General features: G+C 35.3%; 1 protein-coding gene across 4 annotated transcripts in view; it reads right to left on the reverse strand.

The window, feature by feature from the left end:
• The window catches only part of GPATCH2 (G-patch domain containing 2), a 100898-nt gene that overhangs the window by 10210 nt on the left and 68036 nt on the right, over positions 1-22652 (reverse strand). For 3 of the 4 annotated variants that reach the window (XM_058165419.1, XM_058165417.1, XM_058165418.1), the window contains exon 9: positions 5592-5674. The exons of the other annotated variant lie outside the window; for it this stretch is intronic. In XM_058165419.1, coding sequence (XP_058021402.1) covers positions 5592-5674 — 83 coding nt within the window. The remainder of the gene's footprint in view (positions 1-5591; positions 5675-22652) is intronic. 4 annotated transcript variants of the gene reach the window in all.

The following is a 22652-nucleotide window of genomic DNA, read 5'->3' on the forward strand; positions in this document are numbered from 1 at the left end:
TTACTAATGCACACGATGCTATTGGTATGTGACTTTGTCTCAAGGCTGAGAAGAGGCTATAAATTTAGAAATCAATAGCTAACTCTATCAATATTCATTTTACTTTTTCAATACAAAATACAAAGGTGAAAGAGCAGTAAATAAGCTAGAGCGCTGAAATAAATTGGGTGTTCTTGTCACAATTAATAAATGTTTAACCAATAACATTTCTAGCTACAGTAGTCTATAGCCCTATCACATATCTGAAAGTACACAGTCACACAGATGCTGAACAAAAATTCAGAATCTAGAGAAAACCTAATTCCATCAGCTCCATCCTCATTCCGTGTTAGCTCCATCATGCTATCTATCTTCTGAACGTGCATTACTAAGGCCATCCAACACACTGAATACAAAGGCAGGGAAAACCATTTGTCATTTAAGAAAGTGCCAACTGAAACCTTGTCTTCATAGGCTTGCTAAGTTCATAAGTCTGGCAGTAAGAGATGGATCTTACAATTTCAAATATTTATGTAATAAATTTGATAAACAAATAAATGAGACAGAAGAATTAAATCAAATTTATCCACCAATATGAAGTATATCTTCTTCCAGTTACACATACCTAATTTTTTGTTGTTGAAGGAGGCACAATTGATTGGGATTAGGGTTACCATATAATATCCCCATAATAATATGTAATTTATATGTAATTTATAATTGTATTGCATATGTAATTTATAATTGTAGCTGCTTAGAATTGCCTTGGGTGCATGACATGGGCAGCAAATAAATTTGATAAAATAATCTACATACTACTGAAACACTTCTGTCTATTTGTAACCTTCAATTGGGCAAAATGCCCCAACCCATGTCTCCTATGGGAATGAAATTTGGCAAAGTAGTGGCTGCTTCAGTGCCACCACACCTTCCAACTACATTACCTAGAAACCTGTAGGTTGCGTGGTGCAAGGGAAAATAGGAGAGGTGTATCCCTGCCCTCTGTCAACTGTCCCACCACATTAAAAGGCAAAAAAAACTCCTGGGACTTTTTTTCTCCAAGAGTATAACTTTACTGTACCCATTTTTCTAATTTCTCTCTGATCCTGAACCCAATCAGATGGCTCAAGGGCAAGTTCAATGAGCAAGACTCAATGGGCAAGCAGCCATTAGCTGCTTTAGAACCAAGCCTGAAATCTGAGTTCTCTTAATGGTGGCGTCCAATGAGAGAAAGACAAGGGAGTCATTTAGAGGCCTATGGGCAAGATAGAGTTGACTGGGAGCACCAACAATCGAGGGGGCCCTTGGGGACGTAACGAAGGGAAGCAGGGATTTCCTTATGAGCAGTGGCTAGAAGTGTAGGTAAGTGGCAAGAAGTTCTGTGGGTCAGGTGAGGAGGAGTCTTCACGGCATCTCTCTTGAGGGTTAAAAGGGTTTTTCCTAAAAATTTTAGGAAGTGTGTAAGCTTATATCATATGTGGAAAGAGGAAAGACAAAACACGCCTGTTGATGGAAGCACCGATGGTTGATGAATGGGCCCTTTTCCTCCCTGGAGGAAGAGGCCCTTGGGGACATGTCAGAATGGAGAGTGGGGTGCAGTTTTCCTCATAGTTCACAGCTCCCTTGCTTTCCCCTTTTCCCAGCAAAGTGGCAGGCAGTTCTGTGGGTCAACAGAGGAAGAGGAGAAGCAGTGACTTCACCTGGGCTCTCCTAAGGGTTGTGAGGATAGAAGAAATGATACACATCTATAATGTATGAGGAAAGAAGAATGACCCAATGGGTCATAGGTTATTTGGCAACTACTTATTTGTTCTTTGTAGAACTGCGCAAAAACTGGTAGTAGGGAAAGAATTTCAAGAACGTAGATATTATCTTGAAAGGGCAACCATTCCTGTTGCCCAGAGCATATGCTAATAGGTAGAAGTCAAATTTGTATGTTCCACATATGTGATTTGGCAGGTTAGAGGTTCTTTAACAGATTTGAGCTTCTTGTAGAGGGCAGAGAGGAAAGAAATGAAGGAAAAACATTTGCCCATATCATGTTTGAAACATACCAAGCAAGAATAAAAGCAAACTCTATGCAAGTGCACAATCTACTTTTCAATAAACTCAGTATTGACAAAAAGTCTTCAATTATTAGGGAAAATGCATACATATGAGAGAATATATTGTTAATTAGCATTGTCATATTGTAACATTTTCTAGAAATGTGATCATGCCATGATTTCTGCTATTTTACTGCAAACGTTCTCAACAATGCAGCAAATAACTCATCATTAAAAATATCATTAAATACTTGGGCCTCAATACCAAAGATAGCAAGACTCTAGATTTTCCTCTCATCTAGATTTTTCTATCCTCCTCAATGTGGTTTCTAAAGGGTCTTTAGACCTCTTTGAGATGGAAAAGCCAACTATTTCTGTCACTACCTGAAAGGTACCTTTCATTTGCAGATATAGGTAAATGATAGTTTATTATTGAGGAAATGGGGACAAAACTGAAACAGAATAGTTTGAGACCATGCTTTAAACACAATTTGGTCCAGAGGGATCATAGTTTAGGCACTCAAAAAAACAGGAAGATGCATTATTACAATCAAACTATGGTCCACTTGGCCTAGAATAGATGACATGAGCTGGCAGTAACATTCTTTTGGATTTCTAAGAGAAATATGCTGGAGATTGAAACTGTCTCTTTTAGCATGGAAAGCAAGGGCATCATCCCACAACTACAACTATTCATTAAGTATTACATTATTTTCTACCAGAAATAGTTCCTCTATACTTAGTGAGGAATGTTTTCCTTTATTTTTATTCCATTATTTGAAAACATTTTCAATTGATGGAATAGAAATATTCCAAATATTTCCGTAAAACGACTTCCTTCTGTCACTTGCAAGTTGTGAAGTTGAAATCACCTTGTAGAAATAATTATATTATCCTCTCCTCAGCTATTAAGCATTTTACTTCTTGCTACACATATGGTCGTAGTCTTAGGGGCCTGACCTAGCCATTTTCTATTTCTATGTTACTACCACCAAGGTACTTTAGCAATATTTTTAGAGTGTTCTTGGTCTGGTGCTATCAGTGATAGCTGAAATGCCGTGAAAATATAAAGCCATTCTAATGGAATGACAAAGTTAGATAACCCCCGGAAACAACTCAGTATCAGCAGAAGGAAGAACTATGTGATTCTTAACTTTCAAATGTACACAGAAATAAACCAATAGTGAAGTACAGATAGCTAATTCCAGAAATAATTTCCAAGGTGTATTAGGTATTAAATAAATACAGTGCATTCCAAAAGTATACAGACCCCCTTCACTTTTGTTAATTTTGTTATGCTGCACCCTGATTCTACAGTTGTTGAAATTCAGTTTTCTCATTAATCTAGTACCCCATAATGAGAAAGAGAAAACAGAATTTTAGAAATGTCTGTATTTATTAAAAAGAAAAAAAAATTAAATATCACATCCAAAAATCTTTTCTTCCTGGGAACAGGATTTAAATCATCCTGTTCGATTTGGCCCAATGCTCAAGGCTGTGATAATTTTGAATAGTGATTTTGTTCTCTATGGAAACATCTGTTTAGGTCATTTACAAAAATGGTAAATAATATTGGGCCAAATAGGGAATTCTTCCTTTCAAAAACTGTTTCTAAGCCACTTAAAAGCACCCTTTGGATGCTGTTATTCAACAAGCTGAAAATATATGAGACCAGCCTAGTTCAGTTTACCCATGCTAACCACAAGAATGCAATAATGAACCATGGTTTTACTGATTAACCTTCCCAAACCTTATAGCCATAGCTGTCCCCTGGTCCACCAAACTAAGAAAAGAAAAGAGGTTAAGCTGACATGATTCTTTCTTAATAATGCTGTTTCTTGTTAATGGTAGCATTGTTTTCTACATGCTTGCAGATATGTACTTGGACAATTTGTGCTACTATATTGCAAGTATAGATGTTAAACTGAGTCTTCCTCTTCCTCTTTTTGAATATTAGGACTACATTGCCTTCTTTTTTTTTTCATGACTAGTTCTTTAGCAGTTTTCAATAAGCACCTCCTTAAAATCTCTGGAATGCAATTCCTCTGGCTATTGAAAAATTGAATGTTTGTAAGGTAGCAAGGTATTTTTTTTCTGTATTTTACCAGCTCTAAACTTGTCCAGCCCCTTTTTCTCAGTCTGAGAAAAGATATTTGCAAAGAACTTAAGAAGAACTGTCCTCGTCTCCATTATTTCTTCCCTATCACACACTATTTCCTGTTTGTTACCTTTATTCTCTCCACCGATAAACAGGAGCTGGAGATGACACTACCTACAGATCTCCTTTCTACCATGTAGATTATACTAGGGACTTTCAAGTACCCTTTCTTGCCTTGTTCCTCCTGTGTGATCTTGTATAGCCATATCTCTAATATCCAGCACTTCTTTACCTGGACCCATGCATCTATCTCCCTCTCTTCAATTTAAAGCTCCCTTGATAGGGTTCTAGCCAAACATATTTCTTCTTCTCTTGTGAGATGTAGACCATTTCATGCAATAATTGCTTATAATGTGGTTTAAGTTGTGATCTAGCAAGCATATAGATTGTTTAGTTTTATTTTAATTCTGTATGTCTCTAGAGCAGGGGTGTCAAAGTGGTGTCGTCACGGTGGTGTCACGTGATGTATCAGGACTTTTTCCCTCTTCGTTAAACTGAGTGTGGGCATGGCCAGTATGTGACACATCTGGCCCATGGGCCGGGAGTTTGACAGCCCTGCTCTAGAGTAACATGGAACATGGAGATGGGTGGCTCTATTCAATCAATCAATCAATCAATCAATCAATCAATCAATCAATCAATCAATCTTGTTGACCAGCACACTCTTTGGGTTCTATTACTCCTTGTAATATTCTGAAGTGACTGACTTCTTCTAACAGATAAGCAAGAAAGAGTAGTGTTCAGTCAGTTTGATGAACCTTGGTAATCTTTTCATTCCATTCTGGATAGATGAACCGGGAATAAAGCACACTGTTTTAAAAAGACAGGCAATGGAGCCCTTTGAGTTTTGTCCTCCTAGCTAACCACCGAAGATCTCTACTTCTAAATACAGGCAAGAGAAAATAGGCTGTTCTTAATTTTATTTGCTACTATGTATTTAGTTAACATTAGTTATAAGGAGAGTAGCTAGCACAGAGTTGTGATGGAAAGAGGAGAAAGTTTAATTTCCCCTCATTTCCATGGTCCTAATCAGAATTAGCACCTCCAATGAGGAGCATGGTTTCTACATGAAGAAATCACTGAAAAGAATAGATCAGGGTCAATAAGTGAACTACGTATACTGTTTTCCCCAACAAGTTGCTTTAGATATTTTTTTACACTTAATCTGCAATCACATGCACATTACTCAGAACCAAACCCCACTAAGGTCAATGGAATTAATTTCCTAGTAATTACTAATTCCCTCTAGAGTTTAAAGAAACTGCAGCCTCAAAACCCTTTTGCCAGCTCTTTAAATGTCTTTAAATGCTTTAAAATATGTCAGCCAGTCAGTCTGTCAGTCAGTCTATCTGTCTGTCTGTCTGTCTGTCTATCTGAATAACATATTTAATTATGCTGAATCTGCTTACCAGTAGGTCCTGGCAATGGTGCTGCTTTTCTTCTTCGTTTGATATCACCCATACATAGGGATCCTAAATGGACGCTTGTCTGTCTGCAATGAAATCAGAGATATGTAGGCAAAATGGTAAGCAAATAGTTACATGGGGAAATTAATATAGTAAAACTCATGATACAGTATCCAATTTCTTTTTTAAAGTTTCCAGTGTTGGATCAACCACAACTTCTGGAGGCAAGTTGTTCCACTGGTTAATTGTTCTAACTGCCAGGAAAATTCTCCTTAGTTCTATGTTGCTTCTCTCCTTGATTAGTTTCCATCCATTGCTTCTTGTCTTGCATTCAGGTAATGATGTATGGGTATGAAAGTTGGACACTAATAATAGCTGATCGAAAAAGACTCAATGCCTTTGAACTGTGGTGCTGATTTAAATTATTGCATATATCATGGATAGCCAGAATAACCAACAGGGAGGTGCTGAAACGTATAAAAGCAGAAACTTCACTTAAAGCCAAAATTACAAGACTACATCTGATTTACTTTGACCATGTCTTGCATGCAAATTTATTAGAAAAGTCAATAATGCTAGGAATGATTAGTGGATCAAGAAATAGGGACAAAGAACTTTCTGGCTTTATACCATCAAAGCTGATACAAAGATGAACACCCAACAACTGAAATAAGCTGTGCTTGACAGGGTAGCATGGAAAGCATTTGCCTATAAAATTGTCAAGAATCGGAAACGACTGAATGGTTAGAACTAACTCAACTAGTCATAACTTATCAGATTCTTAAAAGAACCCCACCACTTTTATATTAATTATGCATTGGTGAAGTACAGATGTACGTATTGAAGTACGAACTACAAATTTAAGAGTAGTTTCTGTACTGTTTTTGCTTGATGTGCCAGCCTTTTTATATAATGTGTGTACATGTGTGTTTACGTGTGGAAATGTTTCAGACTCTTGTCTTCATAGTATTCACTGTTTTATGTTAAGTGTGAAATGCTTTTACCTGTGACTCACATCCCTTACTTGGATTCCATTATTCCCAGTGTTACCATGGGGACCTATGCTAGGCAAATATTCATTATAAAAAGATAATCCTGACACATTAGACTACTGAGTAGTGAGGATTTTGATTAACCATGAAAACTAGTTGTTTCAACTCTCTCTGCTTCTAAAGTTAATACACAATTCTTCAAAAGTTTAATAACTTAGTAAAGATATTCATGAGATCATGAAAAGTGACAGAGTAATGTAACCAATAGATTTCATTTAATCTATTTAACAGAAACAAAAATGCAACACATCAAACAAAAACAAATAATTCAATATCCTGCATTATATATAGAATTCATGCCTGAGCGAAAGCTTCCATGTCAGCTATTGACATTGTGTCTAAACAATGAGCTCTTCACATTGTTTGGGGGTTAATATCTGATGTAAGAAATTGAAAGCTTCTATAAAAGAGGGACTATGAGTATCTTTTGGTTCAAAAACAGATCATATAGACTTTGAGCAACAACAGACTTTGAGCAACAACAGACTGACTTAATTAGCTATGTTCTCTCAGGAAATAAACAATTTGTCCACTGTACCATACAATATAAGTTGCACCAATCACAGTCTTCAGATTTAAAGGATTTTTTAAAATTTTATTTAGTTTGTCAAACATGTACAAGATAAAAGGTGTAAGTATAAACATGGATGTAGTAAATGTTCTAACCAATTAGATTTCATAGATTTATATCTTAAAATAATGTAATTAAAATAATAAAATTTATGTCTTAAAATAATGGAAAGATTACAAGCAGAAATAATTGAAAATTATGTGAATTTCATAAAACTTAAGCCTTCCTTCTTTTGCTGAAACCAGTTCCTAAAATTATTTAGCATCAGAAGCAGTGGACTTCTAATTATAGCTCAGACTAGGGCTATAATGAAAAGAGTATGAAAAGGCATGAGAAAGAGGGAAACCAGAATTCAAATAGGATGAAAGATAAAAATTAATAAAGTCAGCCAATTGAACCTGAAGACCTTAGTAGCAGGAATAATAGCTAGCTCTGCTTAAGTAATTCTGCTCATATTGATTATCTGTTACACTGCATTGAGATATCTAGATTATTGATCAGTTAGATTATGGAATTTAGATCCCCCTCCCTGTTTCTCGCTTGGCACATACAATGAAGTTGCACCAAATAACATTAAGTAAGGACTACTGTTATATTTGTCACTCTTTGTGCAAAACATCGCAGCTGCTTTTTAATTTAAAATCAATGGATGTGTGAAAGGCAGCTCTGTTTCTTCAGCATAAATGAATCATTTGTCTCTGCAAAGCACCACTAACCAAGGTACGAATATTGATAGTGTTTTTTTTTTTTAATTTGCTACTGTTTTGAGGAAAAGGCATTTACCTTTTCAGCAGGCTGAAAACAACTAAACACAATGATAAGAAATGTAGAATAGAATAATAATTATTACTAAAATATGTTCTGCATATTGATATACTATGTCATGGTGAAAAGTGAATCTAAAAAGCAATTTGTAGGAGGTGATTATGTACACACAATGTTTTCCTCAAGTTCCAAATCTATTGTAGTAATAGTAATCCATTTCTATGATGAACTCTATGAATAATACTTGGGAAATTCTGTTTTACAGCCAAAAGCAGAATGAGTGAGTCAACTTGCCCATCTAGGTTTCAATGTAAATTGTGCTTCTGAAGTTGTCTTTAAGATGTTTTATGATATTTTTAAAGAAAATGTTTTATGGTTTTCTTTTTAAAGAAAACACTATGGGTGCTATTGAAAATATCAAACTGTTAATACAGATTAGATGCTACATTTACATTGGAAGTAAACCCCACTTCCTCTTGAAGAGAAGCAAATGCCTTTAAGCAGGAAATTAGATAGGGGCCCAAGCTGTAATCATAACTGCAACTTCTTTAAATAATAAATTTATATTGTTTTAATGATGTTACTTTTCCTAGTTATCTTATTATAAGCTTCTCTCAAAGCCTTCTTGGCATACATTTACTTTTTGAAGGAAAAAAAAAAGCAAAAGCAAAAAATAAAAAAGCCTATGACAAAACTAAATGAATATTTACCAAAAATATTAATGTCTTTCCTAATTATACATTTTACATGCCTTCAGTGGGACCTGGGAAAACAAAACGTCACTCAACAGCCTTGCCTATATGTTTCTTAGCATGAAACTGTAGCCTTGAAGATTAAAAAAAGCTAATTCCCTTGATTCCTCTCTATTTATCCATAGATAGCTGCAAGCTATCATTTATAAACAGTATTCTGGCAGGGAACTCAGGATACTAGATGGCAGGGGTAGAGAACTTGTTAAGACCACCTTGCCTGAAAACCTGGCTGTTGACATGCTGGTGACAGGGACTCGAGCAAGTTGTGTCAAAGGGAATAATTCTAAAGGAAAGACAACAGAAACTTGTCCCCTCTTTGTACACATTTACAAACAGGGCTTTCCAGAGTATTAAGCCTAGTTAAAGCTGCCCCCTGGATAAAGAGTGTTCTGAACAGCCTCAGACAAGCTCAGAAGACAAACAGATGCGACTATGGTCCCTGGCATTTGGCAAGAACACTCATTGTCACTAAGAAGGATATAAGCCTCGACAGGACATCAGCTGTACAACTGTGAAGCAGGCCTGCAAGTATCACAGTGGCAACAGAATTGTGGCAAAGGGGAAAAACTGGCTGGAAAAGCCAGACGCGTGTGAATTTACATGAACAGACCAAACATATACTGCTTATTCTCATATCTTCTGACATTAAGCAAAACAGCAGAAGATTGAGAACAAATATTTATATTTAAACATTAAATTATTTATATTAAATATATATAAAATGTTTGCTCTTCTTAGGTGACAAATTACAAGACTAGATGTAATAAAGGATAAAATTCTGAGTCATAAGGAAAAAATTATGAGACTGAAAATGTATTAGCAACTATTCTTTTTTTTAAAAAAAGATGATTTATCTATGTATATGCTATCTAATACCAACACAACTGCTTTCTTCCCTTTTGAATATCTATCTCCTTTATAATTTAATTTAATTTCATACTTTATTATGTTTCACGGCAAATATATCTTTCCCAAATAATTCTTACCAGCCACTGTACTCAAAGCTAAAAGACAGAATATGGCTGCTGTTTTAATTTTTAGAATCTCTTAAACTATCCATGACCTTGAAATGTTACTAACCCTACATCTTTTAATAACTATAAACACTGTTATAATAGATCAATGAGGACTGAATCTATTACAAATAGGTCACTTTGACCCATTCCACTTTGTTTCCCTAGGATACTGTGGCTCTGAATTTGTATTATTACAAGAGTAACCTCCATATATGCCAATTTAAACAGCACTTTCAAAGTAGTGAGTTTTATTTAAAACGAAAACTTTAGAAAAGTTATTTATGACTTTAGCATATGGGAAAAACACCATATGCTAAATTCTTACAAACCTCAGAAAGTAGCCTGAAAAGCCCCTCATTTACTGTAAAGCCATCTCTCTGCTAAACAAATGATTCCCTCAACACTGTCAAACTAGTTATTAAGTCTGCATTACTATTAATCTTCTCATTGTTCCTATCACCCATCTCCTCCCACTTATGACTGTATGACTGTGACCTTGTTGCTGGTATCCTTAAGATTTATATTGACTATTTCCCTATGACTGTCATTAAGTGTTGTACCTTATGATTCTTGACGAATGTATCTTTTCATTTATGTATTCTGAGAGCATATGCACCAAGATAAATTCCTTGTGTGTCCAATCACATTTGGCCAATAAAGAATTCTATTCTATTCTGTTCTGTTCTGTTCTGTTCTATTCTATTCTATTCTTCTCATTTGATTGATGATTATGTGCCATCAAGTTGTTTTCAAGTCTTTGCGACCACACAGATAGATTTGTACATGATAATCAATCCTTAACCTGTTCTTTCCTATCTCCCAACTTTGACATCATTTTATTAGTGGGTTTTCTTACTGTAACACAACAGGATAATGGACACCAACCAGAAAATTGGTACGTTCTACATCAGCATTTTTCAAATTTGACAACTTTAAGATGTATGGACTTTATCTCCCAGAATTCCCCAGTCAGCAATACTATTCTACCTCATAATGGTTATGCAATAATTTTAGAAACAGAATATTATAACTTCTGTTTTCCTGTAGGTTTACAAATAAAGCTTGTCACTAATTTTTCTGGGATGGTCTCAGAATTTTCACACAGGGAGACCACAACTGCATGATTTTAATAAATAAGAAATATATTTGTACAAATGATAATGGTAACTCATCGTCTGGAACTGATAATTGATACAAATATACATACAATTAAGATTTTAAATTTAAAAATGTAGAAAGCTACTTCAATAAACAAGGCTACTTTCCTTGTTATAACTACAAATGTTCCTATTTGTCTGAACATTCCATCAAAACTAATGATTTCTTTCCTAAGAAAGTGTTGGGGATGATATTATTATTCTATATAATTGTACCTAATATCCTAATTTTTTCCACATTTAATATAAAAAAACCATTAGATAAAAGGCAGATTTTTTAAAAAAGCATACTATCCTAATTTTTAAAAGACCCAAAAGATTTATTTTATCATATGGCATCTGGACTCTACTGGAATGTGAAATTCAGGGGGGAAAACACTGAAGAAAAAATGAAAATAGTGTTTACCTTATTCACACACAAAAACTATATGTATCAATAAGCATTTCTGAACAACTGATTTAAAAAGGATTGCATTGCAATGAACTGCATCTTAATTTATTTTCCTTATTTACTTTTTCAAGAAGCAAACTCCATCCTTGTTTTTACCTTGTTATGCAGTCTCACCTAACTAAAATCATGACAGTCTCTGAAAATAGGAACAAGACCTTGGCACACTATCAATGACTTCCTGCAGATGGCTCTAGAACCTTTTGGTGTTTTTTTTTCTTCCTTTTCTCTGCTATTGAATAGTAGTCTTGATAATAGTATCAGATACAGCTTTGAAAAAATAAAGTGAAAATTTTATTCCTCCCCAAAATGATAAAAAATTTTTTTTAAATAGAAATGATTTCTTCATGTATTTTTATTTACAGCAAGAGGTAAAACTGAAGCCTTAATTAACTTTAATTCTAGATAGTTTTAAAATGTATATTAATTAATTTTCTTGACTGTTTAGGACAGTGATGGTGAACCTATGGCACACCTGCCAGAGGTGGCACACAGTACCCTCTCTGTGTGCACGCGTGTTGTCATCCCAGCTCAGCTCCACTCCGCATGCGTGCACACCTCCCACCAGCCAGATGGTCTTTGAGTCTCTGCCGCACATGCATGGGGGGTGGGGCACATGCGTGGGGACACACGCATGTATGGGGTGTATGCGTGGGGGTGCATGCGGATGCGTGAGACACATGCAAGGGGGCTGCGGGCCGACGTGCAGGGCGCATGCAGGGGAGCAGGGCACATGTACGGGGGCCATGCATGCATTGCATTTTGGGGGTTTGTGCATTTGCGCATACATTTGTGTGCATGTGCTTTGGGCACTCAGTCCGGAAAAGGTTAGCCACTCACTGGTTTAGGCTATCTAACAGGCAAGACATCAAACAATAAAGGAGCAAATTAATCCTTATGAGTGCATGATTAATACTTAATCTTGATTTTAAGGGGGATAGAGATGGCATGTATAAGAGCTACATGCGAGGAACAAGAACAATGATGGGGAAAAAAGAAACAGAAATAGAACCAGCCATCCTTCAGGACGAAGTTGTGTGGACAAGGAGCCAATTGTTAAATAACAAGGCCCTAGGGGCTGATACATCCCTGCGTAAGCCTGTACCACCCACAATCACAACCTTTTGCCAGAAAATTTGTGAAACTAATACACCATCACAGGATTGGAAATGATCCATGTTCATATCATTTTCAAAAAAGGGTGACTCCAAGGATTGCTCCAATTACCACAGATTTGCCCTCATCCTTCATGCTAGCAAGATTCTTCTTAAGATCATACAACATCTGGTACTGACCACTGAAAGAAAATTACCAGATGTTCAAGCTGGTTCAGAAGGAGTCATGGCACCAGGGACCATATTGCAAATCTACACTGGATTATGAAAGCTTAAGAATATCAAAAGAATATCTACAAATGCTTTACTGACTATAAGAAAGCCTTTAATTGTGTCAATCATGACAAGCTGACAAAAGCCTTAGAAAACTTGGGGGTGCCAATACATCTGTCAAGTTGGTATGGTCACTGTACCTAAATCAGAAGGCCACTAGACAAACACAATGTGGAGAGACTGATTGGTTCAAGATAAAGGAGTATAGAAAAGTTGCATTTTTCACCTTTCTTATTCAACCTGTATGCTTAAGCGATCAAAAATTGGAGTAAATACTAGAAGAAGGAACATTAATAAGGCTACTAAGTCTTCATTGTGGAAGTTAATATTCTTTCTCAGGATCCTCAGTTTAGTTAAGTAAGTTCAAAAAGTAAGCACTTTAGTTTTCTCATAATATTGATCATATTTTTATTTGGTGAAACTGTCAAACAAAGCTGAACATAGCAAAAAGAAAATATATCAACTCACATTTGCTTGGCTCATGGAAAAGAGTGCTTTTATCTTCTTTGATAGGGTATCAACTTTCCTTTCTCATGACAAATCTATAGTCCATGAAGAATTCTGTATGCAACAGAGTTTGGACAAAGCTGACAACCTGGCAAAGGGAAATCACTGGAAAACCACAAGCTGCATATCTTTCTCTGGCAGAATGCAACTCTGCCAGAGAAAAATTTGTAAAAACCTTTCTTGGAGAAGCAGAATTCTTAAATAACATTGACTTGAATTATTATTTTAGATTACATAATAGAAATGAGATATAAAATTGTTTGCTGAAGATACTTTAGCTCAAATCACTGGCTGATATTTCTTGCAGGTGATAAACAAAGCTGTAGAAAATAATTTAAAAAGGTTATAGCAAAGAGCCATCCAAAGGATGAAATAATAGTAGTTTTCCATGATCATGTTCTGAAAAGGAATAGAATTGCCAAAGAATAGTGTAACAGGTACTACAACAAAACACAAAAGTATGCATGGCAAACACTTCTACCCAGAGCTAATGTGATTTGGTTCTTAGGCATAACTCCTTAGGAATTCTTTTCTGCTCAGACCTAGGTTTTTATTAATTGTAAATGTGAAGATGAAAAAAGATTGAGGAATGCACTATAGGTAGTCCTTGGCTTATGACCATAATTGGTGCCAGCATTTCTGTTGCTAAGCAAGAGGGTTGTTGAGTGGGTTGTGCTCAATTTTACAATCCTTTTTGCCATGGTTATTAAGCAAATCACTGCAGTTAAGTATATCACATGGTTGTTTAGTGAATCCAGTTTACCCCATTGACTATGCTTGTGAGAAGCCAACTGGGAAGGTCGCAAATGATAGTCACATGACCCTGGAATGTTGAAATCACAGTAAATACATGCTGAATCCAGGTGCCCAAATTTTGATCACATGGCCTTGGGGATGTTGTTACAGTTATAAGTGTGAGGACTAGTCATTTTTCAGTGCCTTTGTAAATTTGAACAGTCACTAAATGAATGATTGTAAGGTGAGGACTATCTATACTTGGGCATGGCTACCAGAAAAAGTTTTTTTTACTTTAAAAAGAAGTATCCAAATGCATTGCTTGAAGATTGATAGATTCTTTAAATAAATCAAATGAATTCCAGAAATGACAAGACTATGCATAAAAACCTTACCATCAATACAGATAGATAATTTCTGGAGATAAATGTGACCTTGGTCACAAAAAGCATGGCCCTTAGAGGTGTAAGGAGCCCTCAGTTTTCACAAGCTAGTAATGATAAGGTCAGCTACCTGAAAGGAATAATATCACTAGTGTCCCAATTCATAAAAATCAGCTGCTTGCAATAGGTAGCTGTGGAGAAGCCATAAATTTTTCCCAACAAATTTGCTTCTGGATCAAAAAAGAATGCAGGAAGGAAAAGTTGTAGATGGGAAAAAAAGAGAGGTGTATCTACAGTAAAAAGGTTTGCCTGCTCATGTGATCTAGCTGTATGCACAACCAATCTGAATACAGCTGGGAAGGACCTTGGAGATCTCCTAGTCCAACCTTCTATAACAGGGGTCTCCAACCTTAGTAACTTTAAGGTTTGTGGACTTCAACTCCCAGAATTCCTCAGCTGGCTGAGGAACTCTGGGAGTTGAAGTTCACAAGCCTAAAGTTACTAAGGTTAGAGACCCCTGTTCTATAAAATACATTAGGCCCTATACCATTTCAGACAAGTGGCTGTCCAATCTCTTCTTAAAAACCTCCAGTGATGAAGCATCCAAAACTTCTGAAGGCAAGCTGTTCCACCAGTTAATTGTTCTCGCTTTTCAGAAGTTTCTCCTTAATTCCAGGTTGTTTCTCTTGATTAGTTTCCATCCATTGTTTCTTGTCTTGCTTTCTAAAGCTTTGGTCCCTCAGAGCTGTAAAAATTGTCTAATCTATAGCTCTGCATTTCTCTTTGTCCTCTGTCTTCTTTTCTGTTGAAGCTATGACAATTGTGAAAACATCTGGGTACACAGCCTGTCATGTAATCAAAGCTAGAAATACAATAAATAAGGGTTTGAACTTGCCCACTTTCAAGAGAAAAGCTTTTGGGCACCTTCTTGCATCTTACCATAAAGTGATATGGAAGAGGAGAATGTGTAAGTTCAATTCTCATTGCAGCCCATGTTCATTAATGCTAAGTAATATAGATAATTGTTTTTAAATTGTAGGTACTCTGGGTTTCCAACCTCTAACTTGTCATCTGGATTTTAAAATGTATTATATTTATTGATACTTAAAAATAATCAATCCTGCAAAATTGAACGTTATCCTCTTCAATACATATCCCACAAAATGTATTGTGGTTTAGAACATTCATACTAGAGTTTTAAAATGCAATTTAAAAGTCAGCTACTATCTTGAAAAGAGAGAAAGGTAATAGATCACAAGGTATTTATTTTATCTTTTGCCACATGATAGTTTCACCCAATTAACCTATTTAAATCAAAGAACAATGTGAAAAAGCATAAAACAAAAGACAGAAAAATTAAATCACAATTATGAGAATGGTGAAGCATTATTTGCAGCTTGAAAAAGAGAAACTACAACAGTCAGAAAGAGACAGTTGATATAGAAGACATTTCTTGAAATGCAACATTGTCTAGGTATATTATCCTATAATTTTAAAATTACTGATGCAAAAATAGATTGTCTTCCACATGTTATATGTGTGCAGCCCATATGATGATATACTGTGCCCTTCTACTGCCATTCACATAATGGATTTTTGTTCACAGTTCTGTTCACCAAAACTGCTTGAAATGAAAGGTAGAAAATACACAATTTAGTTGAAGGTTACAACTAAAATGCGGCTTTCTGCATTCCACTTAGAAGCTGCTAGAATGTGGAAAGTTGCTATAGGAATTGCAGGTATGCCCATAAATTCCAAGGGAATTTTTCCTGGGAATCCTCTGACTCTCCCAATGATCATTTGCAACAACACCCATGGCTTTCTTATGTAAGTTGCTCTTCAGCAATGTAAATCAGTATGCCTGAACTTCACACTCTTCACTCCGAATTTGAAGAGTGTGAAATAAGTATCTGGAAATATCTAACCACTGTTTCACAGACCAAATTTTTCTGTTGTAGTAGGAATGATTCCTTGGCAGCTTTCATCAAGCATCTCTCCCTTTTTGTTTGTAACATGTTGCAATCTATAGAGTTAAAAGCTGGTACAAGACAGGGCAAGTTTTATTATGAAGAAAAGTATCTGTGTGGAATGAATACAAGTAATCCTCAATTTACAACCATTCATTTAGTGACCAATGATGCAACATTGAATCTGAAAAAAGTAACTTTTTGACATGACAGTTGCAGCATCTGTGTGGCCACATGATCGAAATTTGGATGCTTGGAAGCTGGTTGCCAAGCATGTTATTTATGACAGTTACAGTGTCCTGGGGGTGGTGGTCAGATAATTTATCTTTCCGACCTTGAGCAAAGTCAATGGGAAGCCAGGTTCACTTAACAATCATGTTACTAACTTAACAACTGCAGTGATTCTCTTAACAACTGTGGCAAGAAAGGTCGTGTAATGGGCAAAACTCACTTAACCACTGTCTTACTTAGCAACTGAAACTTTGGACTCAATTGTGGCCATAAGTCGAGGACTCCTTGAATTGTAATGTTCAGGATAGGCCCCCTACAAGCCTTTTTCTGTGAGACACCTAGAAAGCTTAAACCTGGGGCTCATTTCTTCATTTTCTGAAATTTGCCATATATTTAATAAATATGGAGAACTTTTACAAACCAGGACAACTGCTTCAACTTTTTTTAAAGATATCCATTCACCCCCTCCCCATGTTGACATTACATGTCCTACTTCTTTGGCTACCCTGATCAAATCAGTTGACCGAAATCTCTTGCATTGCTTATAACAAAATGAAGTACATTATTTTTTTTAATATTTTTTTTTTATTTTCTAAGACTAAACATAAAAACATTTTCAATCCCAATATTGTGTATTGGCGGGGTGATTACAAATCTCTTGTGCCTTCATAATTTACAAATATCCTTAATTTATCTAAATTTATATCGTCATCATCTTGTATCCAGAACTTTAAATTAACCAATAACTATAACCTTTATTTTTCTCATTCCATATGCATATCCTCTAATGGGTATTTTATCTGGTAACATCATCAACTCTATCATTCTACGCCATTCATTTAATATTTCAATTAATAATATTTTTTCTCTAATCTTTGTTAAAATATCTTCCCTTCTAGCCATTGATAAAATATATCCCATATCTTATAGTATTGCTTTTCTTCCTGTTCTCTTATTTCAAATGTCAATTTACTCATTTCAGCACATTCCATTATTTTCCTAATTATTTCATTTTGCAAAGGTATTTTCTCACTTTTCCAATTTTTTGGCAAACACTATTCTAGCTGCTGTTACAATATTTACCATCAAATATCTCATTTCTCTATTATAAATTTCTGGTATGATCCCAAGTAGAAAAACTTCTGGTTTAAAATCTATGTGCTCTTTAATCATTTTTTCCAACCATGTGTGTATTTTAATCTAACATCTTTTAGCTTCCACGCATGTCCACCACATGTGGTAATACGATCACATGACATTTCCAACATTTTTCGGATTTGTCCTTGAACATTCTAGCAATTCTTGTTGGGGGTAAATGTCATCTATAAAACATCTTATACAAATTTACTTGGACATAATGTAAGGACTTAATGAAATAATGTAATTTACTTGGATTTCAGTAAAGCATTTGATAAAGTAGACCATAACCTACTACTAGATAAAATAGAAAAATGTGGGTTAGATAGCACCACCACCAGATGGATTCGTAACTGGCTGACTAACCGCACTCAACGTGTAGTCCTCAATGGACCTACATCCACATGGAGGGAAGTATGCAGTGGAGTATCCCAAGGCTCTGTTTTAGCCCCAGTACTCTTCAACATCTTCATCAATGACTTGGACGAGGGGATAGATGGGGAACTCACCAAATTTGACACCAAGCTGGCAGGAATAGCCAACACTCCAGAAGATAGGCTCAAGATACAGAAAGATCTTGACAGACTTGAACATTGGGCACTATCTAACAAAATGAAATTCAACAGTGAAAAAAGTAAGGTTCTACATTTAGGCCAAAAAAACAAAATGCACAGATACCGTATATGTGATACCTTGCTCAATAGTAGTAACTGTGAGAGGGATCTTGGAATCCTAGTGGACAACCATTTAGATATGAGCCAGCAATGTGCAGCAGCTGCCAAAAAAACCAACACAGTTCTGCATAACAGAGGGATAGAATCAAGATCATGTGAAGTGTTAATACCACTTTATAATGCCTTGGTAAGACCACACTTGGAATATTGCATTCAGTTTTGGTCGCCACGATGTAAAAAAGATGTTGAGACTCTAGAAAGAGTGCAGAGAAGAGAAACAAAGATGATTAGGGGACTGGAGGCTAAAACATATGAAGAACGGTTGCAGGAACTGGGTATGCCTTGTTTAATGAAAAGAAGGACTAGGGGAGACATGATAGCAGTGTTCCAATATCTCAGAGGTTGCCCAAAGAAGAGGGAGTCAAACTATTCTCCAAAGCACCTGAGGGTAGAACAAGAAGCAATGGGTGGAAACTAATCAAGGAGAGAAGCAACTTAGAACTAAGGAGAAATTTCCTGACAGTTAGAACAATTAATAAGTGGAACAACTTGCCTGCAGAAGTTGTAAATGCTCCAACACTGGAAATTTTTAAGAAAATGTTGGATAACCATTTGTCTGAAATGGTGTAGGGTTTCCTGCCTGGGCAAGGGGTTGGACTAGAAGACCTCCAAGGTCCCTTCCAACTCTGTTATTATATATTATATAATTCTCTTTATAAGCCATAGACATTGTCATCTTAACCAAATCCCCCTCTTGACATCTTGCAGCTTTTTTCCCTTGCCATACATATCTCAATATCATTTTATTCAGTTCAAGAAAAAAAAATTCTCCAATTTAATTGGAACTATCTGGAACAGATATAATATTCTGGGCAGTATATTCATTTTAATCGTTGAAATTCGTCCAATCAATAACTGCAGATTCTCCCATTTTGCCAAGTCTTACCCAATCTGCTGTTTGAGCTTATCATAGTTATTCTCTTTCAATGTACTACATCTTACAGTTAAGAAGATCCCCAAATACTTAACTTTATTCGTAATCTGCATCCCTGACCTTTCTACTAGTTCAGTTTTTTGTTTCTGTAACATATTTTTTGTTAAGATTTTTGTTTTATCTTTATTTATTTTCAAACCTGCAACTTCTCCAAATTCTTTTATTTTATCTATCAATATATTTATAGATTCCAATGGATCCTCAATGATAAAAACCAGATCATCAGCAAATGCTTGTAATTTGTATTCTTCCTTTTGTATTTTCATACCTTTTATTTCTGTTTCCTCTCTAATAATTCTATTTAGTAAAAATGAAGTACATTATTGTCTAACAATTTTAGTCTAGAGTAATAGTTGTTCTCCTAACAGAGATTTTAATAGATATTATCTTGGCAAATTGTACAAAAATTTCAACCACAAAGAAGGTAGAAGATGGAAAGAAAATGAAATCCTAATTCAGACTGCATGCCTACTTAGTACAGAATATCATAGATTTCTTCCTTAACTTTACAGATTTTATAGAAGACTTAAGTTCTCACATCAGTGGCTTCTAGTAATCTCTGAGTAAAATGTTGAAGTACACAAATAGCAATTACTTCCTGTTAAAACACATATTTTAAAAAAGTTTTATTTCTCAGAAATATACAGCTATTTTGAATGTAACGTATTACTCAATTTTATATCAGAAATGGAAACAAAACTGTAAAAAGGCATTCCCCCCCTTTTTTTAAAAAAGTAGCACTGCAGAAGCACCTCTGTATAAAAAAAAATCCTATTCAATCATAAAGTTGCATAAACCATTGTGTTTTAAGTTATAAGAGTTTATCTTACAATCTGCTTTTATGGATGTATAAATAGATAGAGGGGTCTCTCTCTCTCTCTCTCTCTCTCTCCTTTTAAATATATAGGATGGAATCCACAGAAAGTAATAATTGAGTTCTTCATTAAAAACTGTAAATTGTTTGTTGCTATATTTCAAAGGAGATATTAAGACATAAAGACAGTAAAGTTCACTAACTGAAAAATTTCTTCCTACACAGCTTTAAAAGTAAAATGTGTTCTTTCTAGGAAGTAGAAAACATAACCTTCAGCTAAGTCTTTCAGCCTTTAGATCCTTAGTACAGTAAGGATAAAATCTTTGCTTAGAGGAACTGTGGGATACATATGTAACTTATTTGCAAAGGTAACTGTGTTTTGATTTTCCCTTCTAGCTTCTACAAGAAGCCTGTAAAATAATTTGCCTCTTAATAAAAACAAATGCACTTGAAAATACATGTGGATGTTATAGTTATGTGGAACAGAGCAAGTGTAATCAGAATTCTACACTGGATTTAGCTATTGGCTTGCCTAGTTATGAAGTCTTTCCTCAGGCTTAGTTAGAACAATGACATCATCAGAATAATCCACAGATACATCTGCTTTCACACTGTTCAAAGTGTTATTGTATTAACCCAAAAGAGCTATGGCCATCCCTTTTTATATACTTAAACGTTTCATGTGATCGAAGAATTCAATCCTGAGACATTATTTTCATTTTATTCCTGGATGTTAAGATTAGGCCATTAATGCCAGTAAATTTGTTACAAGGAATATATGTGGGGTGTGTGTGTGTGTGTGTGTTTCCTTTTCTTTTGCAAATAGACTTGTGTCCATGCGTGGTACAGTAATATCTGCTAATGTTCTTATTCAAACTCGGAGCCTCTTCCAGAGTCACCTGCAGTAAGCAGATTGTAATTTTTCTGAGAAAGAAAACCTGCCAGAAAATGAAGTCCAATTGCAGAGTTATTCTTAATGCGCTCCATCACTTTGCCTCTAGAGACTCATGAACTTTATGCCAACCAAAAAAGATTTTTAAATATCTGTAATAGAGTCTTGCTGTCCTCAGAAAGGATAATGCAGTGGGGTTTTTTTCTTGCTTCTAATTAGTAATTTAAGCATATGTTCAGCATTTAACTCTAAATGTTTGCCTTTTCCCCAAGCTCTAAGACAGCTGTCCAAGATGTGAATGCCTGAAAGCACTTAAATATCAACATCTGCTGAATTATGTTAATGGAATGTAATATAATTGGGCATGAGCTGGAATTGATCAGAAGTATAGGACTATGACCAAGGCAAATCTAAACCAGTATTTTATCTTACAAACAAGTCATAGGTAACAAACATCTGACGTTAATCAACGAATATGATCAGAGCACAAAATTCCAAATACCAAGGCTAAAAAAACAACAACTATGAAAATATTGAGAAACAGCACTTAAAACAGAATCAAAGGTAAATATTTTTGTGTAAATTTCCTACTAGTGGAATAGGAACTCATTTTTAAATTCTAATTAAAACAAAAGATTATTCTATGTTTAGGAACATTTCTGTGTTAAGGAACAATGCATAAAAGAGACAAATACCTTAAAACAAATTTGTTCCTACTTGCAAAGTACAATTTCCTTGAGAATTCTAAGATGGATCCTACTATATCACTCCTAACCTTAGATAATTTATATCATCAAACCTATAAATATTCCTGATGAAGCCTTTGTTAGTCGAATCATATTATCCTTCCCCCTCCTCACAATCACTTTTCCCTCTTTTGAAAAGTTTTCACTAAATAGCAATAGCACTAAGCCTTATATACACCCCATAGTGATTTACAGCACTCTCTGGGTAGTTTACAATATCAGCATATTGCCCCCCAACAATCTGGGTCTTCATTTTACCGATCTTGGAAGTTACTGCCATATAATAAAATATGAGCAGTGAATCTAAAGTGTCTGGCCACAAGAATACAATTGACTAGAGAAAGTTATTTTGTAGAACAATGGATGGCAGAACATCAAACTAAGCTAATGTTAAAGCCCTACTGAGCTTGGAAACTATGTTAGAATTTAAATATCCTGCAGGACTGAGAGTGGGAGGCTGGTTACTAAAGAAAACATTATTGGGTGGTTGAGAGTGATTTAATTATCTGATCTAGTATTTGGGTACAATTTGACAAAGCAAATTGGCATTCAAATCAATTTGGATAGGTTTCTCTTTCTGCATTAAGGGGACTAAACTGTTTGCTGCAAATCTCAGCCAGGATTATAAAAGTGAGACAAGGTGAATGATTTATTAGTTGTGCAGCTAAAAATTGTCAAAACTGAGTTGAATTTCAGGCTCAGGCTGTTATTATCAGAAAGTTCTAACTGCTTCCCCCCCTTTTTTTTACTGCAAAGTTGCTTGTATTGTAAGTTAATTGATAGTAAATATGTCTTTTATTTATTAAAAAGAATAAAACAAATTAGGGCATTCTTA

The sequence above is a fragment of the Ahaetulla prasina genome, chromosome 1, assembly GCF_028640845.1.
Source record: "Ahaetulla prasina isolate Xishuangbanna chromosome 1, ASM2864084v1, whole genome shotgun sequence".
Classification (NCBI taxonomy): domain Eukaryota; kingdom Metazoa; phylum Chordata; class Lepidosauria; order Squamata; family Colubridae; genus Ahaetulla; species Ahaetulla prasina.